Below are 20,796 nucleotides of genomic sequence, written 5' to 3' on the forward strand. Positions count from 1 at the left end.
ACCATAGAGTTCCCACCAAAAGCATCTGATACGAGTTCCATTTTCTAAAGCAAGAAAAATATACCTATTCTAATTTAACTATGTCCAGAAATGTACTGTTTTATCTTCTTTTTTAAAATACTTTTCTATATGTGCTTTCTGTCTGATTAGCTGTTCTTACCTGCAGATCTCAGGGTTTCAATCAATTTCAAAACATTGTAAGTTATTTTCTCTTCTCTTAAGTCACGTATTTTTTAAATTATTGAAGAAACTACTGCAAAACACAGAAAATCAAAATGAGGACAGAAAAGACAATTGGTAGCCACATTCCAGACTGAACTGTTTTAACGTTGCATGAGTCCCACACTTCCCTGCAATTTTTCCTCTACACAGACACACTGACTAAAATAACACTGCTATATATTTCCTGTATGTCAACTTGCTACCTCATTCATCAATGCATCATGGACATCTTTCTATGTCAGTAAATATAAATCTACATTGCTTTATGACTGCATAATATTCTACCTGATGTGTATACCATAGTTTAGTTTACCAAACCCTTACAGAGACTTGAATTGTGTCTGTCTTGCAAAAGTTGACTTATGTGTTCATCCTTATGCATAATCTTTGTATAGTTTGATCATTTTCTTAGAATGAATTTCTAAAAAGTGGGATTGCTAGATCAGAGGGATTTTGCCAAAAATTTGAACTAATTTAGAGTCCCACTACCATATATGAGTTGTCCATTTATCTATTACTTGCCAGCACTAGATAAAATTAATATTTGTGGTAATGTAATAGGCCAAAAATAGAATTATACTGTTTTAATTTTTATTAAAAATGATCTTGAGCATTTTCATGTATGTTCAATCATTAGTATTTCACCTCTAATGATTTATCTTTTTTATTGGTTGTTCACTTTTATTGAGGTGTTTATTTTTTTCTAATAGATTGATAAGGACTCTTTGAATTAGCAAGTGTATTATCCTTTTTTTCTGTCTTATGTGCTGTAAATAATCTTTCCAGCTTATCTTTTGACTTTTAACATAGTATACAGTGGCTTCTGTTTTTGTTTTTACCTGTACAGTTTTACAGAGCTAAATTTTAAAATAGAGTTATCACTTTTTTTCTCCTGTACCGTTTGGATTTTGTGTCTCACTTAGAAACTCCAAGCTTTTTTTTTTTTAACTGACACTAAATAGTTCATTTTTTCCCATTGTGTCTGAATGTCATATTAACCATGTACTTAATTTGCACACATATTTTTATTTATTTTTTTTTAATTTTTTTCTTTTGGGGGGGAGGTGATTAGGTTTATTATTTATTTATTCATTATTTATTTTTAATGGAGGTACTGGGGATTGAACCCAGGACTTTGTGCATGCTAAGCAGGCACTCTACCACTGAGCTATACCTGCCCTTGTGTTTATTTCCTGATTTTCTATTTTGTTTTCTCATTTGTCCCTATATGTAGGGACCCATACCAAACTGCTTTCATTTCATTAGCTTTATATTTTAATATCAAGTATAACTAATCTCAGCCCAGTACTCTTCCCTTTCAGGATTTTCTTGAATATTCTTGCATGTTCCCTTCTTTAAAAACTTTCTCTTTTGTTAAAATTAAATCTACCCATGGTTTAAAAAGCTAAACAGTTCTACAGGATTTAAGATAGTGGTCCCCTCTTCTACTGTCCCTCAATGGTCCTCACCAGAACACAAGCATTTTCACAACTTTTAGTTGACTATTTTGGCATTTATCTTCATGACTCTAAAAACATGTTTGGTTTTCCCTTTTTAGATATTATGTACTGACTTTCCTCTATGGAAGACAATAATTTATCTCTCTTCCCTACCCGATCTCCACCACACACACACACACACACACACACACACACACACACCCTTCCCTCCTCTCCATTCTCCCCATGTAGTTACACTGTAATTTAGACTAGAGCAATAATCAGTATTTGAATGATTATACCCGAGTAAATTTCTTTTCAGAGCTAAACCTTGGAATAAACTGATTACTTGTTTTTCTGGGAGTTAACTATTGTCTTTTTTTTCCTCTTAGTTTTCTTTGTGCTAAGCATTAATGCTGAACTCACAGTCATCTTCAAGACAACCAGATGAATTTTGTATGCTATCAATTTCATCTCCCCCAAAAAAGCCTCTCCCAGAGCCTTCTGATCATTTGTGTTTGGACTGGTGACAGTGGGCATAACTGTCTTTTAGGAACTCCCCTCCCAACATCTGAAGTTTCTCTTTATGTCTTTCCTATTTTTAGTAGAGAGCATCCTTCAGTAATTTCCTCTATTTAGCAAAGAATGCATGGAAAGTAAAATTTTAAGAACTTTTATATCCAAAATATATTTTACCCTCACACTTGATTTATATACTGTTTGATTTGGTATAGAATTGTAAATTGAAAATCATTCATCTTCAGAATATAAAGATAATTCCTTGTCATTTCTAGCTTTCAGTTTTGCTACAAGAAATTGAAAGGTTTTTCTGATTCCTAATCATTTATTTGTTCCTGTTTAGTTTATATGTTTCTCTAAAGAACTGTAGGCTTTTCTCTTTGTCCCCAGTAACCTGAAACTTCATGAATTCCAAGGGTGTGAGTTTATTTCATCCATTGTGCTGTGTACTGAGAGAGTTGTTTCAACCTGCTAACTCATCTTCTTTTCTTGAATTATGTCATTGAACATTTCCTCCCTGTATGTACTCTGTTCTCTCTGGGACTCTTACTTTGATATTGAACTTCCTACACCAGTCCTCTAATTTTCTCATATTTTTCTTCCTTTTTAAAAAATCCCTTTGTTTTGCTCTTCTCTCTGGAAATTCCTAAGCATTTTCTCCATCACTTGTGAGTTTTTATTTCTAGTTTTAATTTCCAAGAGCTCTTTCTTAGTCCATTAAATTATCTCCCTTATTTGTATCCCTAAAAATTATGCTGTTTCCTAAACAGGTTTTCAACTCGTCCTTATTCTAATCCCCATATTCCTCTCTCTTCACTTCCATAAGTTCTTAAGAACTCTAGTTAATGAACTTTTCTAGGAGTGATTAAATTATTGCTTCTCCATATTACTGGCTCTTTCTGGTGTGCTATATAAATTACCATTCATTCATCCCCTCTAAATCATTTAAAATTTGTTGGTAGTTCTGTATTTATTTTCAAAGCTATTTTTAAATTGTGACAAATTTTATTTATTATTTATGTAGCAATATACAGTTTTCTCTGAAATTGACTTCAGGTGTTTCAAAAGGAGAATAAATTGAAAAAATTTCAATTAGTATATTAGTATAGATAGTTTGTAGCTTCTCAAAAAAATATATATATATTGAATTTAGGATACTTGTGTCCATAAAATAGAGGAAATTCAAAGTAATATGATCAATAGTTTCATTAGTTTTTCTTTCTCTCATTTTCTCCCTCTACTTAAGAAACATAGATGTACCTCAGCCTTAAATATCTGTTTCTTCTCCTGTTTTCATCATAGTTTTTGTATTGTTTCAATATCATTTTTTAATTTTCATTGTGCAATTGTTTCCTTGTATTTGATGTAAAACTCTGTAGCAAAACTAGATGCTGCTAAAACAAAGCCAGCTGTGTTTACTTGAATTTGTAACATCCCAGTAATAATTTGTGATGAGATTAGTGTAACTACTTTTGGTACTAAATACTTCCCAAAGTATTCATGATAAGACAGAGGAAACAAAATTGCAAATTAATAACTACCTTAGTGTTCAGCATAACATATTGGTTACTTTCTGTGGGGGAGGCATGTGATAACTGGCTGCTTGGCTGAGCAGGGTTATATCCCACAGAAGGCTCCTCTGCCTTGCACAATCGTCAGAACTCAGTTTTACTGGGAGAGATCAGATGAGGGGAGCTTTGTGGCACTGAATGCCTGGAGTGGCCTTATCTGGTAACACAGCCTCTATCTTTCCTACTATATTGTTTGTCTTTGTGATGCAGATGCCAGAACATCGTTGTTCATGACTTGGGCAACTGTCCAAAGTCCAGATGAAGACAAAGGTGTCTGGGAGATTTCTCATTTTTGAGAAAGCTTTTTTAATATTTGCATTTGTGATGCCTTTAAGAGAAACAGTCATCATTTATAATTGTTATTATTATCATTTAAAATCTAAAAGGGAGAGAACAGAACTTTGATGCCAAACAGTGATACAAAAAGAAGTAATGATAGTATTTGGACACAACTCAAGGGCCTAGGGTGGTTTTTTGACAAATCTTGATAAGCAAGAAAGGAGAGCATCTCAAAGATACAAGTATATTCTTTAATCTGAGGGTTTATTTTTTTGTAATAAAAAATAAAAAATATGTATATAATAATAGGCCACACTGATAAAATATCTCATTAAAACTGAATTTTGTTTAATTGAATTGTTTGATTATATTAACATTTTGATAATATTTTTCAGTGATTCTTAGACGATTAAAAAAACTAATATTTGGTGATAGTCAAAAGAAAATTCAGAAGAAATTCTGATCATATTCATATGAGTAATATGATTTCTTCTAGTCAAGTTAATACTTTTCATATTCCTAACTTGTTTTTTTAAGGGAATTTTTTCTACTTAAATGTCTAAACTATTGTATTGTTGAAGAATTTCTGTTTAAGATATATAAGGATGTGGTCCTTCATATTCAAAGGTTCTGCTATTGATACACCATCAGTTAGAAAACATGGTTTTAGTCATTATTTTTTAGTATTCATAATAGATTTACATTTTTTCCCCATCCACTTGACCCAGTCTCTCGGAAACCAGTGACATCTCTCTCTCCCTCTCTCCCTCGTTTCTTCCTTGTCACCCTGTCTCCTTACCTCCCTTCCTCCTCTCCTTAGCAGATTTGGTGCAGATGGGTAGGAAATACAAGATAAATCGTATTAAAGCAACTCTTTACTCCCTTGTAAACCTTTAATATTTATTTTGGCTTTCCATTTAAAAATGTTGCCTTTTGGTTTGCTTCAGTCTTTGTCTATACTATTATGGTATTATCATTTTCTCAGCATGTAAATAAAATTCCTCATTTATTCAGGACCATTGTACATTTTTTGTTGAAAAAAAATTCAATGTAAAATAACAGCACATTACAGAAAATCTGAGAAGACTATCACTTCAATCTGCAAGTATTCATTGAGAGAATATGTGTCATGCCAGAGATATACTGGTGACAGAGAAATTGAACATAAACTGGTAAACAGAGATACAAGATGATTTCAGATAGTGATATGTGCTATAATGAAAATTAAATGGGCACATGTGACAGAGTGGTGTGTGTGTATGTGTTTGCACATGTGTGCTTACACGTGATAGTCACAGTTCCTTAGTTTCTCAGTTATCAAATGAAGAGTTCAAATAGATGGTCTCTAGAATGCCTTCAGATCTTTTCCAAGAAAGCAACTTCTCTAATTTTGTTCAACGGTTTTAGATCCATTTCACTATTACAATTATGTGATCTGTTTTCTACCCATATTAGTACTTACAAAATAATAATTGAAGAATGAAAAATCCACCTATTGGGATTTGAAAAGTGTCTGTATTTTCTATCTTCTAAATAAAAACCTAAAGGAAAACACATGAGTGTATCTGTCCACTCGAAGGGACTCAAAGCGCAATTTTCATCCATGTTCCATGTACCGTATCTCTTTATTTGCCTCTTTGCATAAAGAGGCTTTTAGAAACCACTGTTTTCTGGCTAAAAAAAAAAAAAATGAGTACAGTGGTTTGGACAATGGCATGACTAAGCTTTTAGCTTTTTCATTTACTGTGAGCTGCTTGGCAAGTTGCAATGGATCTAGTGCCATCTCAGAATCTCCTAAAAGAAGAATCAGGAGTGAGCGTTCACTTTTGAAGATCTGTTGGCTGAGAATTATTCCACATGGAAAGTCACAGAAAGTCATCGTGTGATAGCAATGATTAGTGATAGTGATGGTATTAATAATATTTAGAGAACTATTGCGTGTATTATAAACCTCTTTTGGAAACCATGGTAGAACCTCTGAAGCATTATAAATTCAAATTTTCAATTTGGTAGAAGAAAGAGGACAAATCATCTGTTTATATTTTTAAATAATGACTTTATTTTCCTCACTTAATAGTCACAAAAATGCCATCAAGAAAATGTATTTTTCTTGGTTGGCAGTCTGAAATTATTTCTCACTCTTATTATAAAGGCTGCTATTTTTAAAAATCTAAGTGGAACATGGATGGAAATCTTCACCCTTTCAGGTGGAGAAATACACTTTGTGTTCTTTTAAATTTCCTTCAGTAGTAGGACCTTTCAGCCTTGCTTCTTTCTGTCATCCATTGCTCTCACTTTTCGTTTAGAAATTGAACATAGCCAAATGGAAGGGGGTAGAGGTGAAAAACAGTTTTAGGATTAATCAATCATAAAAATAACCACAAAAATAAAAAGGAGTTAATAAGACAAATGTGTGTACAACTGATATCATATCTCTCTATCGCAGAGGCAAGCCAAACTTACTGGACGTGGGCTCTTTAATGATCAAACCAATTCAGCGTGTGATGAAGTACCCCCTATTACTGTGCGAACTCCGGAACTCCACCCCTCCCTCCCACCCAGACTTCAGAGCACTGGAGGATGCCTTTGCTGCAGTGAAAGACATTAACGTAAACATTAATGAACTTAAAAGACGGAAAGATCTAGGTAAGACGAGATGTGGTGAATCGGGTGTTTTCCATGGTTGGAGGATTCTGTTTATGTTTCTGAGCACTGGAATGTCTCAGGAGCTACAGCAGTTGTCGTGCTCATGAGCATTTGATACCTAGAGTTGGAGGCTAGGGAGGAGAGGGTGGTTTTGCCTTGCCAGCCAGGATCTGGAGAAGATCACGAGGCATCAAAAAAAAAAAAATGACCAATTTTTATCAAACAGCCCTACGCTCAACCTCTTGTGACCACTGTGTGCTTAGTGACATATTGTGGGCTGAAGAAACCCACAGCACCTGTCACTGGTGTTTTGTCTAGTAGGAAGGAGGCCTGGCCTGGCCAGGGAGCTGAGAGCAGTGAAAAGCTAGAGCTGAAAAGCGGTGGTGAGAAGGGCAGAGCCAGGTGAGGGGCCCAGCTAACACATCAGGCTCCTTTGGTTCTGGAACACAAAGAATAGGTATTTGGGGGCAATAATTACTCCAGTGAAGGGACCAAGTATATTTCTTTCTCAAATCAACAAATTACTCATAAGTATTTGTAAGCTAAGACATAAAATTCACCTCTAAAGTAGAATATAGATTTCAAAACAGGAGGCAGAATGAGATGGTTCCTACCATCCCAGGTGTAATGAATTGGGATAGATCGTGGGTCCTCTCTCAGTGTGATTGGTGTCCATATATTCTTTTTTTTTAATTTAGTGAAACCAAATATTTAATATATTTCAAATATAGAAATTTTAAAATGTTACATCACAAAAAAGAAAATTTATAAAAATACAAACATTAAATACAATTGTTGCACATTCTTAATTGGCTTTGTACTTCTAATGTTAAATCTCAGTTCAACATTAAAGCAATGGTAGGACTGTGGGGCTAATTGGTCCAACTCCTTCATTTATTTTTATTGTTTTTAATTTTCTAAATTTTTATTTAAAATAGTATGTATTTGTATTAATAAATTATAACTATAAAGAAGAGAACAGAGCAAAAAGTGAAAGTTGTAGAGTAAAAGATACCATAAACAAAATGAAAAGGTACCCCACAAAGGATTATCATCTAGAATATATGATTATTCATATTAAATCAACAATATAAACATTCTAATATGAAAAAGGTTAATAATAAAATGAGCAATTCACAGAAAGGCCAAGAAGTTTTTAAATGCTAAACTTCACTGATAATTAGGGAAATGCAAATTTAAATCATGACATAGTGTTCCCAACCTACCAGATTGGCAGTAAGATTTTTAATGGATAATGTTAAGTGCTGAATCTCAATTTGCAGGTGAGAATGTAAATTTGAATTATCACTTTGGAGAACAGTGTGACAATACCTAGTAAAATTAAAGATACACACACATAAGACACAGAAAATCAGTTTCTGGATATTTAGGAAACTGGCTCATAAGCTCATAGAAAGGTACACTAGGAACTAGCATTGTTTGTAATAGCAAAAGAAAAAAAGGGAAAAAAAGAGAAAGAAACAAGCAAACAAAGAAAATGCAGACTGACTGACATATTGATCCAGATAACGGATAAACTATAGTTATACACTATGAAACCAGATGAACATAAAACTAATGAAAGTACATGTATCAACTGGATAAATCTCAAAAACACAATGTTGAGTTTTTAAAAAAGTATATTAGAAAGTGGCAGAAAATGTATGAAATATGGTACCATTTTTATAAAGACTGAAAACATTTGAAATGATACCACATATTGTATGACAACATACGTACAGAGTAAAGGCCTGAAAATAGATACAGGAATAATAAACCACATCATTTAGGATCACAGTTCCCTTTAGGGATCAAAGTTGGGGATCAGAGAAGCTTCAACTGTTATGTGATATTTTTTAAAACAGAAAGATTAGAAACAAGGCAAAATAAGATTTGACAAAGCTGGGAGATAGATAATAGCTGTTATATTATTTTAACTTTCCTGTTTGCTTAAACTTCAAATTTCTGTTTGCTTAAACTTTAAATTTCAAAGTTTTAAAGAACAAAATTTTTCTATTCCCATGATTCCAATTTGCAGAGGTAACATTTTAGTAAGTTTTCTTTGGAATTTCTGTCTCTTTTTATTTCCTTTCTTCTCTTTTCCTTCTCCCCTTCCTTCTGCCCCATGGATGGTACTACAGTTTGCTGGGGCTTTTTAAAAATTTAATCATATATCAGGAACATTTTTCAAGTTAATATCACCTTCTTTTTCATGATTCCATAGTATTCCATTCATGAGCATCATAATTTATTACACTATACCTCTATGGATAAACTTTTAGATTGTTTCCAACACTTGGCTGTTAGAAAAAATGTTACAGCAAACAAAACCCTGAATGCTTGATTATGGAAAGCAGATTTCTACACATGGACCACCTGGACATAGACTGACTATAAATATTTTCATTTTTATAAGATTCTGCCAAATTGTCCCCTACAAAAACTCTATTGGTTTAATCCTTGTTAACAGTGTATAAGAATGTCCCTCCCTCCACACTCTTACCAAAACCGAATGTTAGGAATATTTAACATTTTGAATTATATGAGAGGTGAAAATATTTTTAAAGTTAAAAAAGTAAAGCTCAGAGAGGTGACTGAACTCACCCCAAATCTCTCAGCCAGCGAAGACCACCGTAGGATGGATGTGAAGTCTCCTTATGTCAGATGCAGTTGTTTTTTCATGAGTTAGGTCTCGATGTGTCATTCTAGGGACCCCAGATAGCATGTGTATCATCTGAGAGAGAGAGAAGGGGCTTTTTTCCAACATCAGGGATTTCCTTAATGTGGGAGGTTAATGAATCTCGGCCTTTGAGGAGCTCATGCCCTTTGACAGCGGAGTTTCTGAAGGTCAGAGGGGTGGGAGGCTGGAGCCATGACTGCATGGGGTTGGTGCATATGCATCTGCAACAAAGGGCCAAAAATACAGATTTTTAACTCAAATGTAAATATGAATCTTGAGTACTTTATATGAAACACACATTTTCTACAATGCACCTCTTCAAAGATGTTATTGCATTCTTCCATTTCAGTTCTAAAATACAAGAAGAATGATGAGGATGAATCACTTAAAGATAAATTGTCAAAACTAAATATTCATTCAATTAGCAAGAAATCAAAAAGAGTGACAAACCAGTCTGAAGATTCTGACCAGAGGAGAATCACAGGTAATTTTTCTTCTTGGGCCACACACATACTCCTGGGGAACATGAATGCTGATATTTTTGTGAGGTTTTGTTTTGTTGTTATCAGAGCTGTTTCTAGTACACATTGAGAATCAAGGTGATTGCCCAGTGCTGTTCCCTTCTGTCTCTGGTCTCTCTCTCCCCCTTTGGGGGGATATGGAGTGGGGGTGTTTTTGACACTTTCTTATCTGTGGTGCTTCTGTTCAGGAAGAGGACAAAGGAGAGACAAAGACATAAGGACAGAGCTCAACAAAGGATGCCCCAGGGGTCCTGACACTCACCATCAACTAGCATATCTCACCCAAGGCAATGCTTTCCTTTCATCCTTGTCTTGCTTCTGCCTTAAAAAAAAAAAACCTAAACTCATTTCCTTTAACTCTCTTGATGTTCATCCTATATTTATTTCACCTATAAAAATAGTGTTTAGGCGCATACCTTAGTGTGACTTTTCCTATCTGTTCTCCCTTTCCTCCCCCAGATGTACGTTATATTACTGGGTAACTGTTCTGTGCCAGCTGCTTAGCCTGGCTTGAACCACTTTCATCTCAACCCCTAATAAATAATGAGTGGATCAGCAAAGGCCCTCCGACTTTCATGTGCCTAAGAATTACCTGAGGAGCTTGCTACAAGATTCCAGAGTTCCATCTGGAATTCTGTATTTTCACAGACTCTGGGTGTTTTTAAGCTAATTGACCTGGAAGTAAGTGATCAATGGAACACACTTCGAGAATCACAAGATAGAAAGTTCATGGCCCAGAAGGAGTAATACACTGGGCTGCTAACCAAAAGTAGGCAGACCAGTTCTTAAGATACTAGGTAGTGCTTTCCCCCTCTTCTCAGCTGCCTGATTTCATCCTTTATCATGGGGCATCTCTAACAAAGTTTTCATTTGAACAAGTGGCAACTGGTTCAGCATTGATTTTAGATGGCTTTTCTGATCTGCCACAGTCTTTGGTTGCTTTTTTCTTTTCAGTAAGTCTTTGCAGCTTTCAGACCACTAAGCTAGGAGTCATCTATTCCTCTCCTGAATGGCTAACACACTTACTAAATGCATCTTCATCTTGGCACCATTAATATTTGTAAGAGTCAGCACAGAAATTAAAAGCAAAGTCTTTGAAGTCATTCAGAGCTGGCTTTGAACCTCACTTCTGCCACTTAATGTTTGTCTTTGGGCACATGAATTCAATGCAATCATCTGTAAATTGAGGACTATAGTAGGAACTAACACATAAAGTGGTTCTGAGGATTCAAAGAGATGATGCATATAAAGTACTTAACATAATGTGTAAGCACTCAGTATACTGACTATCATCATCATCATTTTATATTGAACATAAAATATTATTATTTACCTTTTAATGTGCAGGCTTCTTACTTTCCAAGTGAATAAAAACTAATTTATGCATGATGTGTTAATCGTATCTTTTACTTTCTGTACTTTTTGATGTTTTGACACCTAAAAAAGCTTGCTGGCCAGTGAAAGACAACCCTCACAGGGCAAACTCATTCTTAGAGAGCGCCAAGGACTCAGCTGGGATCACTTCTTTCATTTGCAAAACAACCAATCCTGAGTCTAAAGCCCCAATGACCTCCTTATCTAACTCTCACACATGAAGCCAATATTCCTCTGCCCTCAGTCATCCCAAGGCCAAGTACCAGGCAACTAGAGACCACCTCTATAGTCCAAAGCCTGCTGGAATTACTCAAACTAGCTAGTCCTCAACTTTTTACCCTGCCCCAGCTGTTTCTATGGGGTTTTCCCCCCAGCTTCCCATAGAAACTCCACATAAAGGTTTTGGCCTTGACTTTCCCCTTGCTCCTTTCTGCCAAATGACCCAAACTTAGTGATCCCCCTGTGGCCCTGCATGACATGCAGTGACCCTCCAAATCCCCCACCCCTCCAAGACCTGTGAGTATAGTCAGCTTCTTCCAAACCTCATTCTCTCTTCCTCTTGCGGCTGGACTGACTCTACCATACCCAGTATGGACATTCTTAGAACACATGGCTTGTGTCATTCTCATACTTACTTCTTTATATTCTTCTAGGGGTTCACAGGGTCCAATGTATAGAGGAGGTAACTCTAGGTCCCTGTTCTCAATGTAGTACTACAATGTGGGAAGTTTGGGACACATAGGATGTGTGGTCATAAATCAGGAAAAGGAAAATCCAGACATTTCAACTAAAGACAGCCATAATAAAGCTGTGGTATATTTATACAATGGATTACTGCTCAGACATAAAAAATAATTAAATAATGCCATTTGCAGCAACATGGATGGACCTGGAGATTGTCATTCTAAGTGAAGTAAGCCAGAAAGAGAAAGAAAAATACCATATGACACCACTTATATGTAGAATCTTAAAAAAAAAAAAAAAAAGACAAATGAACTTATTTACAAAACAGAAACAGACAGACATAGGAAACAAATTTATGGTTACCAGAGGGGAAAGGGGGTGAGAAGGGATAAATTGGGAGTCTGAGAGTTGCAGATACTAACTACTATACACAAAATAGATAAACAATAAGTTTATACTGTATGGCACAAGGAACTATATTCAACATCTTGTAGTAACTTATGGTGAAAAAGAATATGAAAATAAATATATGTATATTCTTATATGACTGAAATATTGTGCTGTACACCAGAAATTGACACAACATCGTAACCTGATTATACTTCAATAAAAATATAAAAAAAATAAAGACAGCTGTAATAAAACTGAATTGGGAATTCATTTGAGAAGAGACTGTAGTCTCTGTGGGCATGTGTAAATGCAGTGCAGACATTTCTCCTCTACTTTTGGGATCTTGCTTCTGACCCAAGATGATTTTATTGAGGAACAATAGGCAGGTCCTAATTCTAGGCAGGCTTTTGTAGACGCTTTTTCAGTCTTTAACATATTTGCCATCAGCTTCTGATATTTCTCAGTTGTGAACTAAAAGCATGAATTGTAGTTAAGGTTGCCTGAAGGGATGTTAATTAGATTTTCCCTTTAATCTTTTGAGAGGATGTCCTGTCAGCAATGAAGCATTTCACTGTTAATCAGAAAATCAGCTCCACAGGCTGGCTGCAGAAAAGATAAATCTCAAATCAGTCAATTTTGCACTTCTCAGCAGCTCAAGTGAAATAGTTGGTGGAGTTAGGGTATAAAACTATTACCCAAGAGGAAAATTCTATTCCATTCATCACACATGTATCGAACTCTTACGTACCTGACACTGCTAGAGATTGCAAATGCAAAGAGGTGCTAAATTCAGACAGCTTAGGTTGGAATCCTGGTCCTACCTATGAATGTGGGTAAGTTACTTTAACTTCTCATATTAGGGTAAAACCCAAGCTTCTGTCATAAGGAGATTCCAAAGCACAGTAGCTTAACTCAGATGGTCTTTTATTTCTCTCTCTGATAATAGTCCAGGTGGGCTGTGCTGCACAAGATCTCTCAGGGACGCAGTTCTCCCCAATTTTGTGCTGTCCCATTCCCTAAACACACTGTCTTTATCTGCCTCGTTGAAACTGGGTCACTGCCATTCCTTCACTCCAAGTCCCTAGGACAATATTACAAGGCCAAGATTCAGAAATGAAACATGTCACTTCCACTCACATCCTGTTTGCCCAGATCCAGTTACAAGGGCAGAGACAGCTGCAAGGGAGTCTGGAAAGGGTAGTCTCTCTTGCGGGGCAGCTGTGTGTCCATCTTAAACCTGCATCTTAAGAGGTGCAGTTTCTATTGGTAGACAGTCAGTGGCAGGAATGTTCACGATCTCTGCCACACCTCCTGGAAATGGTTTTTTTTTTTTTTTTTTTAAATCTCTAAAATGGGATTAATTGTAGCATCTACCCCATATAGGGTTGTGTAACAATTAAAATTAGAAAATGGAAGACAGGTTTTAGTACAAATGTCTGGAACATAGTGTTTAATAAATGTTAGCAATTATTATTATTAAGAAAAGATACTTCATCTCCAATCCTTGCAATCCAGTGGAGAGACTCACTTAAATAATTAACTAGTGTTGTAAGAGCACACAGGAGGGTGCAATTAACTTTCTGGAGTGGAGAGAATAGAAATTAGAGGGAGGATTCATAGAAGGGGTGACAGTTGAGCAAGTCCTTAAAAAAAAAGCAAAAAACAGGATTTGGCAAGGCAGAAAAGGGACAGCAGCATATTCCAGCAAAATAAAGCAGCATGGTGAAGCTTGGCAACAGAAAAGTAGAACTCAACAATATTTCTCATAGTGTGATCCTTGAACTGCTTACTTTAGAATCATCTGAGTCCTAGCCAAGACACACAGAATAAAATAGATATGATGGGTCCTTGCATTTTAAAAAATTCACTTCAGTGTATTGTTATATGCCTCCAACTGGGTCAGGGCACAGAGAGCCTAAGGCAGAGGGTGCTGAATTTTGTGTGTATTGCAAAGAACTATGTCCTCTGTTTAATGAAAAGCTTTCTAGATAAACAATATTAAGGGGTTTAAGATACTAAAATAAAATGTCACCATTTTCTATGCATTCAGTTCTGATTAACGAAAGTATGAACTGAGAACAGCTATGGTTATGACCCAGTACCAAGCGGAAGAACACACTTCATATTCCATAAAACAGAACACACTTCATATTCCATAAAACAGGTGTTCACACAGATTTTGCCAACAGGAAGCTGTTTCTGATCTTCTTTTGTAGTCATCTTGAATGCCAAGAAATACTTCTCACCATTGATTAGCAACAATGTGTCCTCCTAGAAATTGCCGCAGCATATAAAAAGCATATTTTTTTGAATGCTAACAGGTATATATGTAAGATAAAAATAACTGAACACATAAGACCATTATCTTAACTTTGCAGAGTTTTTGTTAACAGAAGAACTATTTTTGTTAAGATTACACATCATCTTTCAAATTTGAGTTGATAAAGAATTATCACATTTCTTTAGCCAAGAACCTAAGAATATTTTCTAAATAAGCACTGTGAACAAATCGGAATGAGTCCTATCAGCAAAACAATAAATTCTAATCAATAGAGCAACTTTTCATTTTAATTTAATTTTTCATTTTTTATTTCAATTTTGTTATTTTATAGACCCACAAATGTTGTATAATTTAAGAGTACATACATAATATATGCTATTAAAAACTGCAGAGAAAACTTTTACATCCCGCAGCTGCCATGACATAGGTGAAGCAATGTGAAAACTGAATAGCAAATTAAGTGGCACCATGTGGCTTCACTACGCTAATTGAACATCAGCTGTACTTGTGTGTTGGGACACAGAAAAGTACTGTGTTAAGCCACCCAGCATAGCATTTCATCTCAGCAAGGAGTTTTTTTGTGCTGAGCGAACACAGTTTGCAATTTTTAAAAATATCAGATTCCTTTAAGTTATAAAACTAAATAATTTCATCTATATTTTAGGTGAAAGACAATACCTTTAATAGAGAAGAAAAGCTATTTAGATCTTTAGAAAAGACTGTGAGGCATTGTGTGAAGAACATTTCATTCTGTCTCCAACATGTACAGGTAGGTGAGACACAACTGTTTTGGATGTTTCTACAAGAAGGTCTTAAAGTCTCTGGTTATTATGAAGAACAAATGTGACTGTTCATTCATTTATATGATGACATCTGTTGTATCAAATTTGGGAGGCTGCAAAAAAAACTGCTGGTGAAGGAAGCTAGTATAAAGACCTGAGTTTTGTTCTTTGTCCATCCTTCCCCCAATCCAAATTGCCATATTGTGGGACACTTGCTCGCATGATTGCCACATGGGGTGGACCATGAGCATCTCTTAATAGAGATGAGCTCATTAATGCAAAATGGCAGACAAGGCAGAAACTCTCTTTGTTTATTTGTTTGATTATAATGACATATCTCTTTCCAGTACCTAAAACGTGTGCTTTTGCAAAATTTGCAAATTTAAGATTAGGACTGAAAGAAAAAAGAAAATCAAAAGGGAGCATAAAATAAAATTAGAAGAGAAGTTAAAGAGTACAAAGTGCATAACATAAACTCCAAAAACCCCACAAAAACCCACGTGTGCATCTCAAATTTAGCTGTAGACCACTTAGCAGCCAACCCAGGTAGGGATGTGTGATCACAGAATTCTAAGACAAACCAAGTGCTTCTGTTTATTTTATAGCCAATGTTTTGCAATGCTCCCATTACAGTTCTAGATGAAATTCATAGATAATTTAACCTTAGGTAGGTAAGTGTATATAAAAGAAAATCAGTATCAAGGAAAACACATTCTGACAAAGTAATATGAACTACGATATGCAGATATTCCCACACACCCATGGCAGAAGATAAAAACACCCCCACAGATTTCCAGTCCTCTAGGAGGTTTTCCTGCCCTTGTTGAGAATCACTGACTTAGACGAACCAACTGGAATTCAGTATAATTATATTCAGTAGAAAGACCAGTCAGGAGTTTCTTCTACTGGATCTCATGAAAGGAACATAGTATTCTGAACAACATCCTGACAGTCATCATGACTATGAGACACAGAAAGTTAGTAGAATTACATGGAAATTAGTTAATAAATGATCCCTTTCCATTTTCCAGTTTTTCTCTTGGATATCAGTTTTGAAAAAAGATGTTTGCATGCTTTGATAAAATATCACATCAATGGAGGATTAAGGTGACAGGCACAGTGATTTGGAGACAAGGTTATATGTTACATAACCAACAAGCCACGCTCTTTTCTTATCTATTAACTGATGCAAAGCCTGATTTTACAGTCAGTTTTGCTACTCTCTTCCTAAAGTGCTGCCTTCTGTGAAAGAAAAATCAAAACATAGTTACAACATCCAGAGGGCAGTGGGAACCCTGCCTTGTAGATGTTTCCTTGGGAATATCTACAGAAAAGTCTTCTATTTCCACTAATTGATTCAACAGAAGTATGAGCATCTTCTCATAAAGAAAGCAGTAAATTCACTAAGGAAAACCAAAGACATAAATCAAAGAGGACTGATTTTTAAAATAAGGGATCTGTAAGAACTGAATGCTGAAGAATGACAAGTGCAGGAATTTAAGGTGGACTCCATGTAATAAAAGAGAATGTGAGACCTACAGAGCGGTAAGAAAAGTAAGGGGAAAAAAAGCGGGAAAAGTAAGGAAATAGGTTGTTACAAGTCATCTGATTGTATGAAGTATTCATGAAATTTTTTCCTTCTGTTTTTTTTTCTTTTCCCACAGTGGTCATAGAGAGTTATTTTGATGAAGTGCATGTTTGAGATACATTTAATTGTTGCCCTTTTTGTAACTTTGTTCTTGGGTTTCAGGATGCCATGCCTTTAGCTCTGCAGAGTGTAACCGAGCTGCACGAGATTTCACACAGCAAAGATGAGGAGCAGAGGGGCGATTCAGAGGCTCCAAGTCAGGCCCCAAATCCCTCTGACAACTTTGTAAGTTATTTATAGTCACAGATGAATGCAAATGAAATAGTAGGGTTAAAAGAAAAGCTGCTTTTCATTTACTTTCTTGGAGTGAAAAATAAAACATGCACTAAAGCAAATACTAATGTCGAAATGAGTAGATTTAAACAGGAGATTTTTTTATCATTAAATATTTTGAAGTGGATTAGCGAGGCTTTTACTATAATCCAAATTTAAGAGGGCTCCAGACTGTGTTTCTAGGATAGTTAATGTCTGTGCAGCTTTTAAAATCAATATTTAGTTTAAGTCTGCATATGGTATATAGGGGATTTATTAAGTTAGAAAGCTGTGATTTTCTTAAAGGAGTCTGTGGAAATGCCCAGAGTTTTTACAGGAGGAGCAAAGATATTCTCTGAGGATGTGAATTTTATTAACACACTGTACACTGGAAGGGAAAGCCTTCCTATTGAGAAAGGGCTTTTATTTAAGGGTCATATATTATATGTATTTTCTGTTCTGTGGTTAAATATTTGTTTTCTAAGAGTTCTGTGAAATATACAGAATCATAAAACATAGATTGGGGATCATAAAAATATACTTGAGCCAAGAAAGTATCTGGGTGGTAAACTAGTCAGTAATACTAATTACAATTTAGTATCTTGTATTCCATCGGTGTTAGTATTTCATAGTAGTATTTCACGTATTATATAGAAGATAATAGACTCCTTCATCATCTTGAAGGTCCCCCAAAGTGGCATTTTTTGTACTGGTACCAGTAATGTCCCCTATCTCATATTTCTGAATCCTGGGAACTGATACAGCCCCCACTCCAGCAGAAAATGACCCAGCAGCATCTTACTTTCATGGCACTGGAGAATGGAAAGTCATGATTACATCCGAACTAACATGATAGATTACATGGTGGGAGGTGGGGTGTGGAGAAAGAGAGAGAGGAGAGTTTTTATGATGTATGTTAAATGGGAAAAGTGTGGCTAGTTCTTTACACACTTTCTGGGCATCATTACAGAGAACGTATTTTAGAAAAATCCTTAAGGGTGTGCTCTCTGGCTTAATTCTGACGTAACCAAGCTGATAAATATTTATTGAACACCATGTAAGAGCATGGTATATAGCTTCTCCATCATCAAGTGTGTTCCAGAACTGGAAGGAATGAAGAGAGAAGGTATTCTTCCCTACCTTGCATAAAATCACAAGGTGACAAATTAGGCTAAGTTAAAATAATCATCAGAAATCTCAATATAAAAGTATCTTTTAATGGATAAAGTTATATTGAACTCTTTTTAAAAATCAAATATTAAGAACTCAAAATCTATCTAAAGGCAGAACAATTGTTTTTATTTTTCCACGAGAGAGAACTATTTACACATTTTGTATAGCACAAAATATTAGAATAAATTCTGATTCTTGTTTGTTCCAACCATAATTCCCATGTACGAGTGAACTGGTTCATGTCTATGGGTCAGAGGACATATACACTGTAATATTGTAACTAGATTATCTGTAGAATTCAGTCATGTCACAGAGACAGTAATTTATCCCAGAACAGTAAACAGATTCTTTGCTTCATCGAAGGACTCATTCAAGAGTCTACAGGTCTATATTGATTATTTTATAAGCTAGACATCAGATTTAATCTGTGTTGGCTATTGCTGAAGCCAGTAAGAGATTAGTTTCCCTCCTCTTCTAGATTTCCCATGAGTTCAGTTACCGGAGGTCATTTAAGTTAATTAATACAAGCTGCTGCTCAGATGCTGATTCTCTAGGAAATCTCCCAGAGTATAAAAGAGAAACCTGCTTCCAAATTTCCGTAGCATAATCATGAAACCCAAGCATATGTGATAAAGGGTAAAGTTGGGCAGTCAGCAAACACAAGCTACTTGTGCCCTTTGGAATACAGGGGAGGAGGAAAGAGAAATAGAAGAAATTAAATCCAGGGTACTCACATGCTGGTATGGAGCTGGGCATTAATATGATGTTCATTTTCAATGAGTCAGACCTAAAAATACAACAATTTAGGACACAAAATTGGCATCAGCTCAATCCTTCAAGGTACTTAAAGAGGAAGCAGTAACTCTCTGGTCATTTCTATACCAGGAACAAAATACCTATAATAAGGGGGTACTTCTGTATAGGGGGTACAATTCCACTACCTGTATTAGCCACCAGGGTAGCCAGAGAATTGGGGCAGATGTGGGAGAAATAGGATATGGTCTCTCCTAAGACCAACTATCTTCCCTTTATTGCTAGCAAAGGAAGGGAAAGATACGTGAATAATTTGTGCAGTCTTGGAAGTCAGAAGTGGAGACTGCCCCCACCCCATGTGCTGGAGTAGCTTCCCCATCTCTGGGATTAAGAAGAAGGGGAAGGGCAAAGTGTTGAGGGAATGGCCCCAGTGACAAAACCAATGGCTGTAGAGAGAAGGGTGGGTGGAGCGTATTTTAGGTGTGCAGTTTCAACTTCTGTGTTCTTCCTATTCACTCTTCAGGGTCAACATTAGAGTCTAGAGTTGCTGTTTTAAGTCCTTGAACAGGTTTAGCTGAACAAAAAGATGATCCCTTGGAGAGGGAAATAGCTCAGTGTTAGAGCACATGCTTTGTATGCACGAGGTCCTGGGTTCAATCTCCAGTACTTCCATTAAATAAATAAAATAAAACAAATAATTTTTTTAAACTCTAAAAAAATAATCCCATGCTCCTCTTATAACTTGGCTAGATGCTTTCCTGTCTTCCTCTGTGCTCCTGCAGGGAGGGAGTCAGCCTCTCGATAACAGCTCTGGACGTGGTATTAGGCATTCCTCTTTCCGTGATGGGATTGTTTTTCTCCTTTGGCAGGCAGCTCACTTACAGAAGCTTGTCCTGATGCCCCTGTCAGCCCTGCTGTCCCTGTTTCCAGGGCCTCAGAAGCTAATCCAGAAACGCTATGACAAACTACTGGACTACAACAGCTACCTGCAGAGGGCGGCAGGAGATGAGTCAGACTTGGCCAAAAGGGAATATGAAGCCCTCAATGCCCAGCTGGTGGAAGAGCTCCAGGTGTTCAACCGGGCCGCGCTGAAGATTCTGTGGAACTGCCTGTGCAGTTTCATCACCCTCCTCAGGGACCTGATGCTTGTGGCGCAGCAGGTTTACTGCACGGTGGTGCAGGTAAGTGCAGCACCAGCACCTGGCTACCTTGGCCTTCAGGATCTGTTAGAAACCACACAGTGCAAAACAGCCTGCACACAGAGTGCCTGAGCATAGTCATAGTGTGTGTGTGTGTTTGTGTGTGTGTGTGTGTGTGTGTGTGTGTGTGTGTGTGTGTGTGTGTGTGGTGTGGTTCTTATTTTAACTGAAGCCACATAGTGCATTGGTGGCTTATCCTGCTTTTCCACAGGAACTAGAAGAAAGTATCCTAGTGCCAGTTTGCTGTGACTTACACACTTGTAGGCCTTTTTGGAAATTCTTTTGCAAACATCAAAAATCTTTCAGCTTTGCCCCACTCGTTGGTGGAACCAACGTAGCTGCATCTATCTGATACTATGTTGAAGCTTATCAATTTATATTTT

At 36.2% G+C, this 20,796-nt stretch overlaps 2 protein-coding genes across 4 annotated transcripts in view; one reads left to right on the forward strand and one right to left on the reverse strand.

The window, feature by feature from the left end:
* The window catches only part of ARHGEF38 (Rho guanine nucleotide exchange factor 38), a 112,913-nt gene that overhangs the window by 76,101 nt on the left and 16,016 nt on the right, over positions 1–20,796 (forward strand). The window contains 6 exon segments of the mRNA XM_006184617.3: positions 6,477–6,676; positions 9,706–9,809; positions 9,811–9,840; positions 15,271–15,375; positions 17,139–17,261; positions 20,084–20,395. Of these exon segments, the coding sequence (XP_006184679.2) occupies positions 6,477–6,676; positions 9,706–9,809; positions 9,811–9,840; positions 15,271–15,375; positions 17,139–17,261; positions 20,084–20,395 (874 nt within the window).
* The window catches only part of INTS12 (integrator complex subunit 12), an 81,832-nt gene that overhangs the window by 17,216 nt on the left and 43,820 nt on the right, over positions 1–20,796 (reverse strand). For all 3 annotated transcript variants that reach the window (XR_004312906.1, XR_004312905.1, XR_001366015.2), the window contains exons 10-12: positions 19,196–19,248; positions 9,281–9,577; positions 161–253 (exon numbers count right to left, since the gene is read on the reverse strand). The gene's annotated coding sequence lies outside the window, so the exon portion shown is untranslated. The remainder of the gene's footprint in view (positions 1–160; positions 254–9,280; positions 9,578–19,195; positions 19,249–20,796) is intronic.

Source organism: Camelus ferus, chromosome 2 (assembly GCF_009834535.1).
Source record: "Camelus ferus isolate YT-003-E chromosome 2, BCGSAC_Cfer_1.0, whole genome shotgun sequence".
NCBI classification, from domain to species: Eukaryota; Metazoa; Chordata; class Mammalia; order Artiodactyla; family Camelidae; genus Camelus; species Camelus ferus.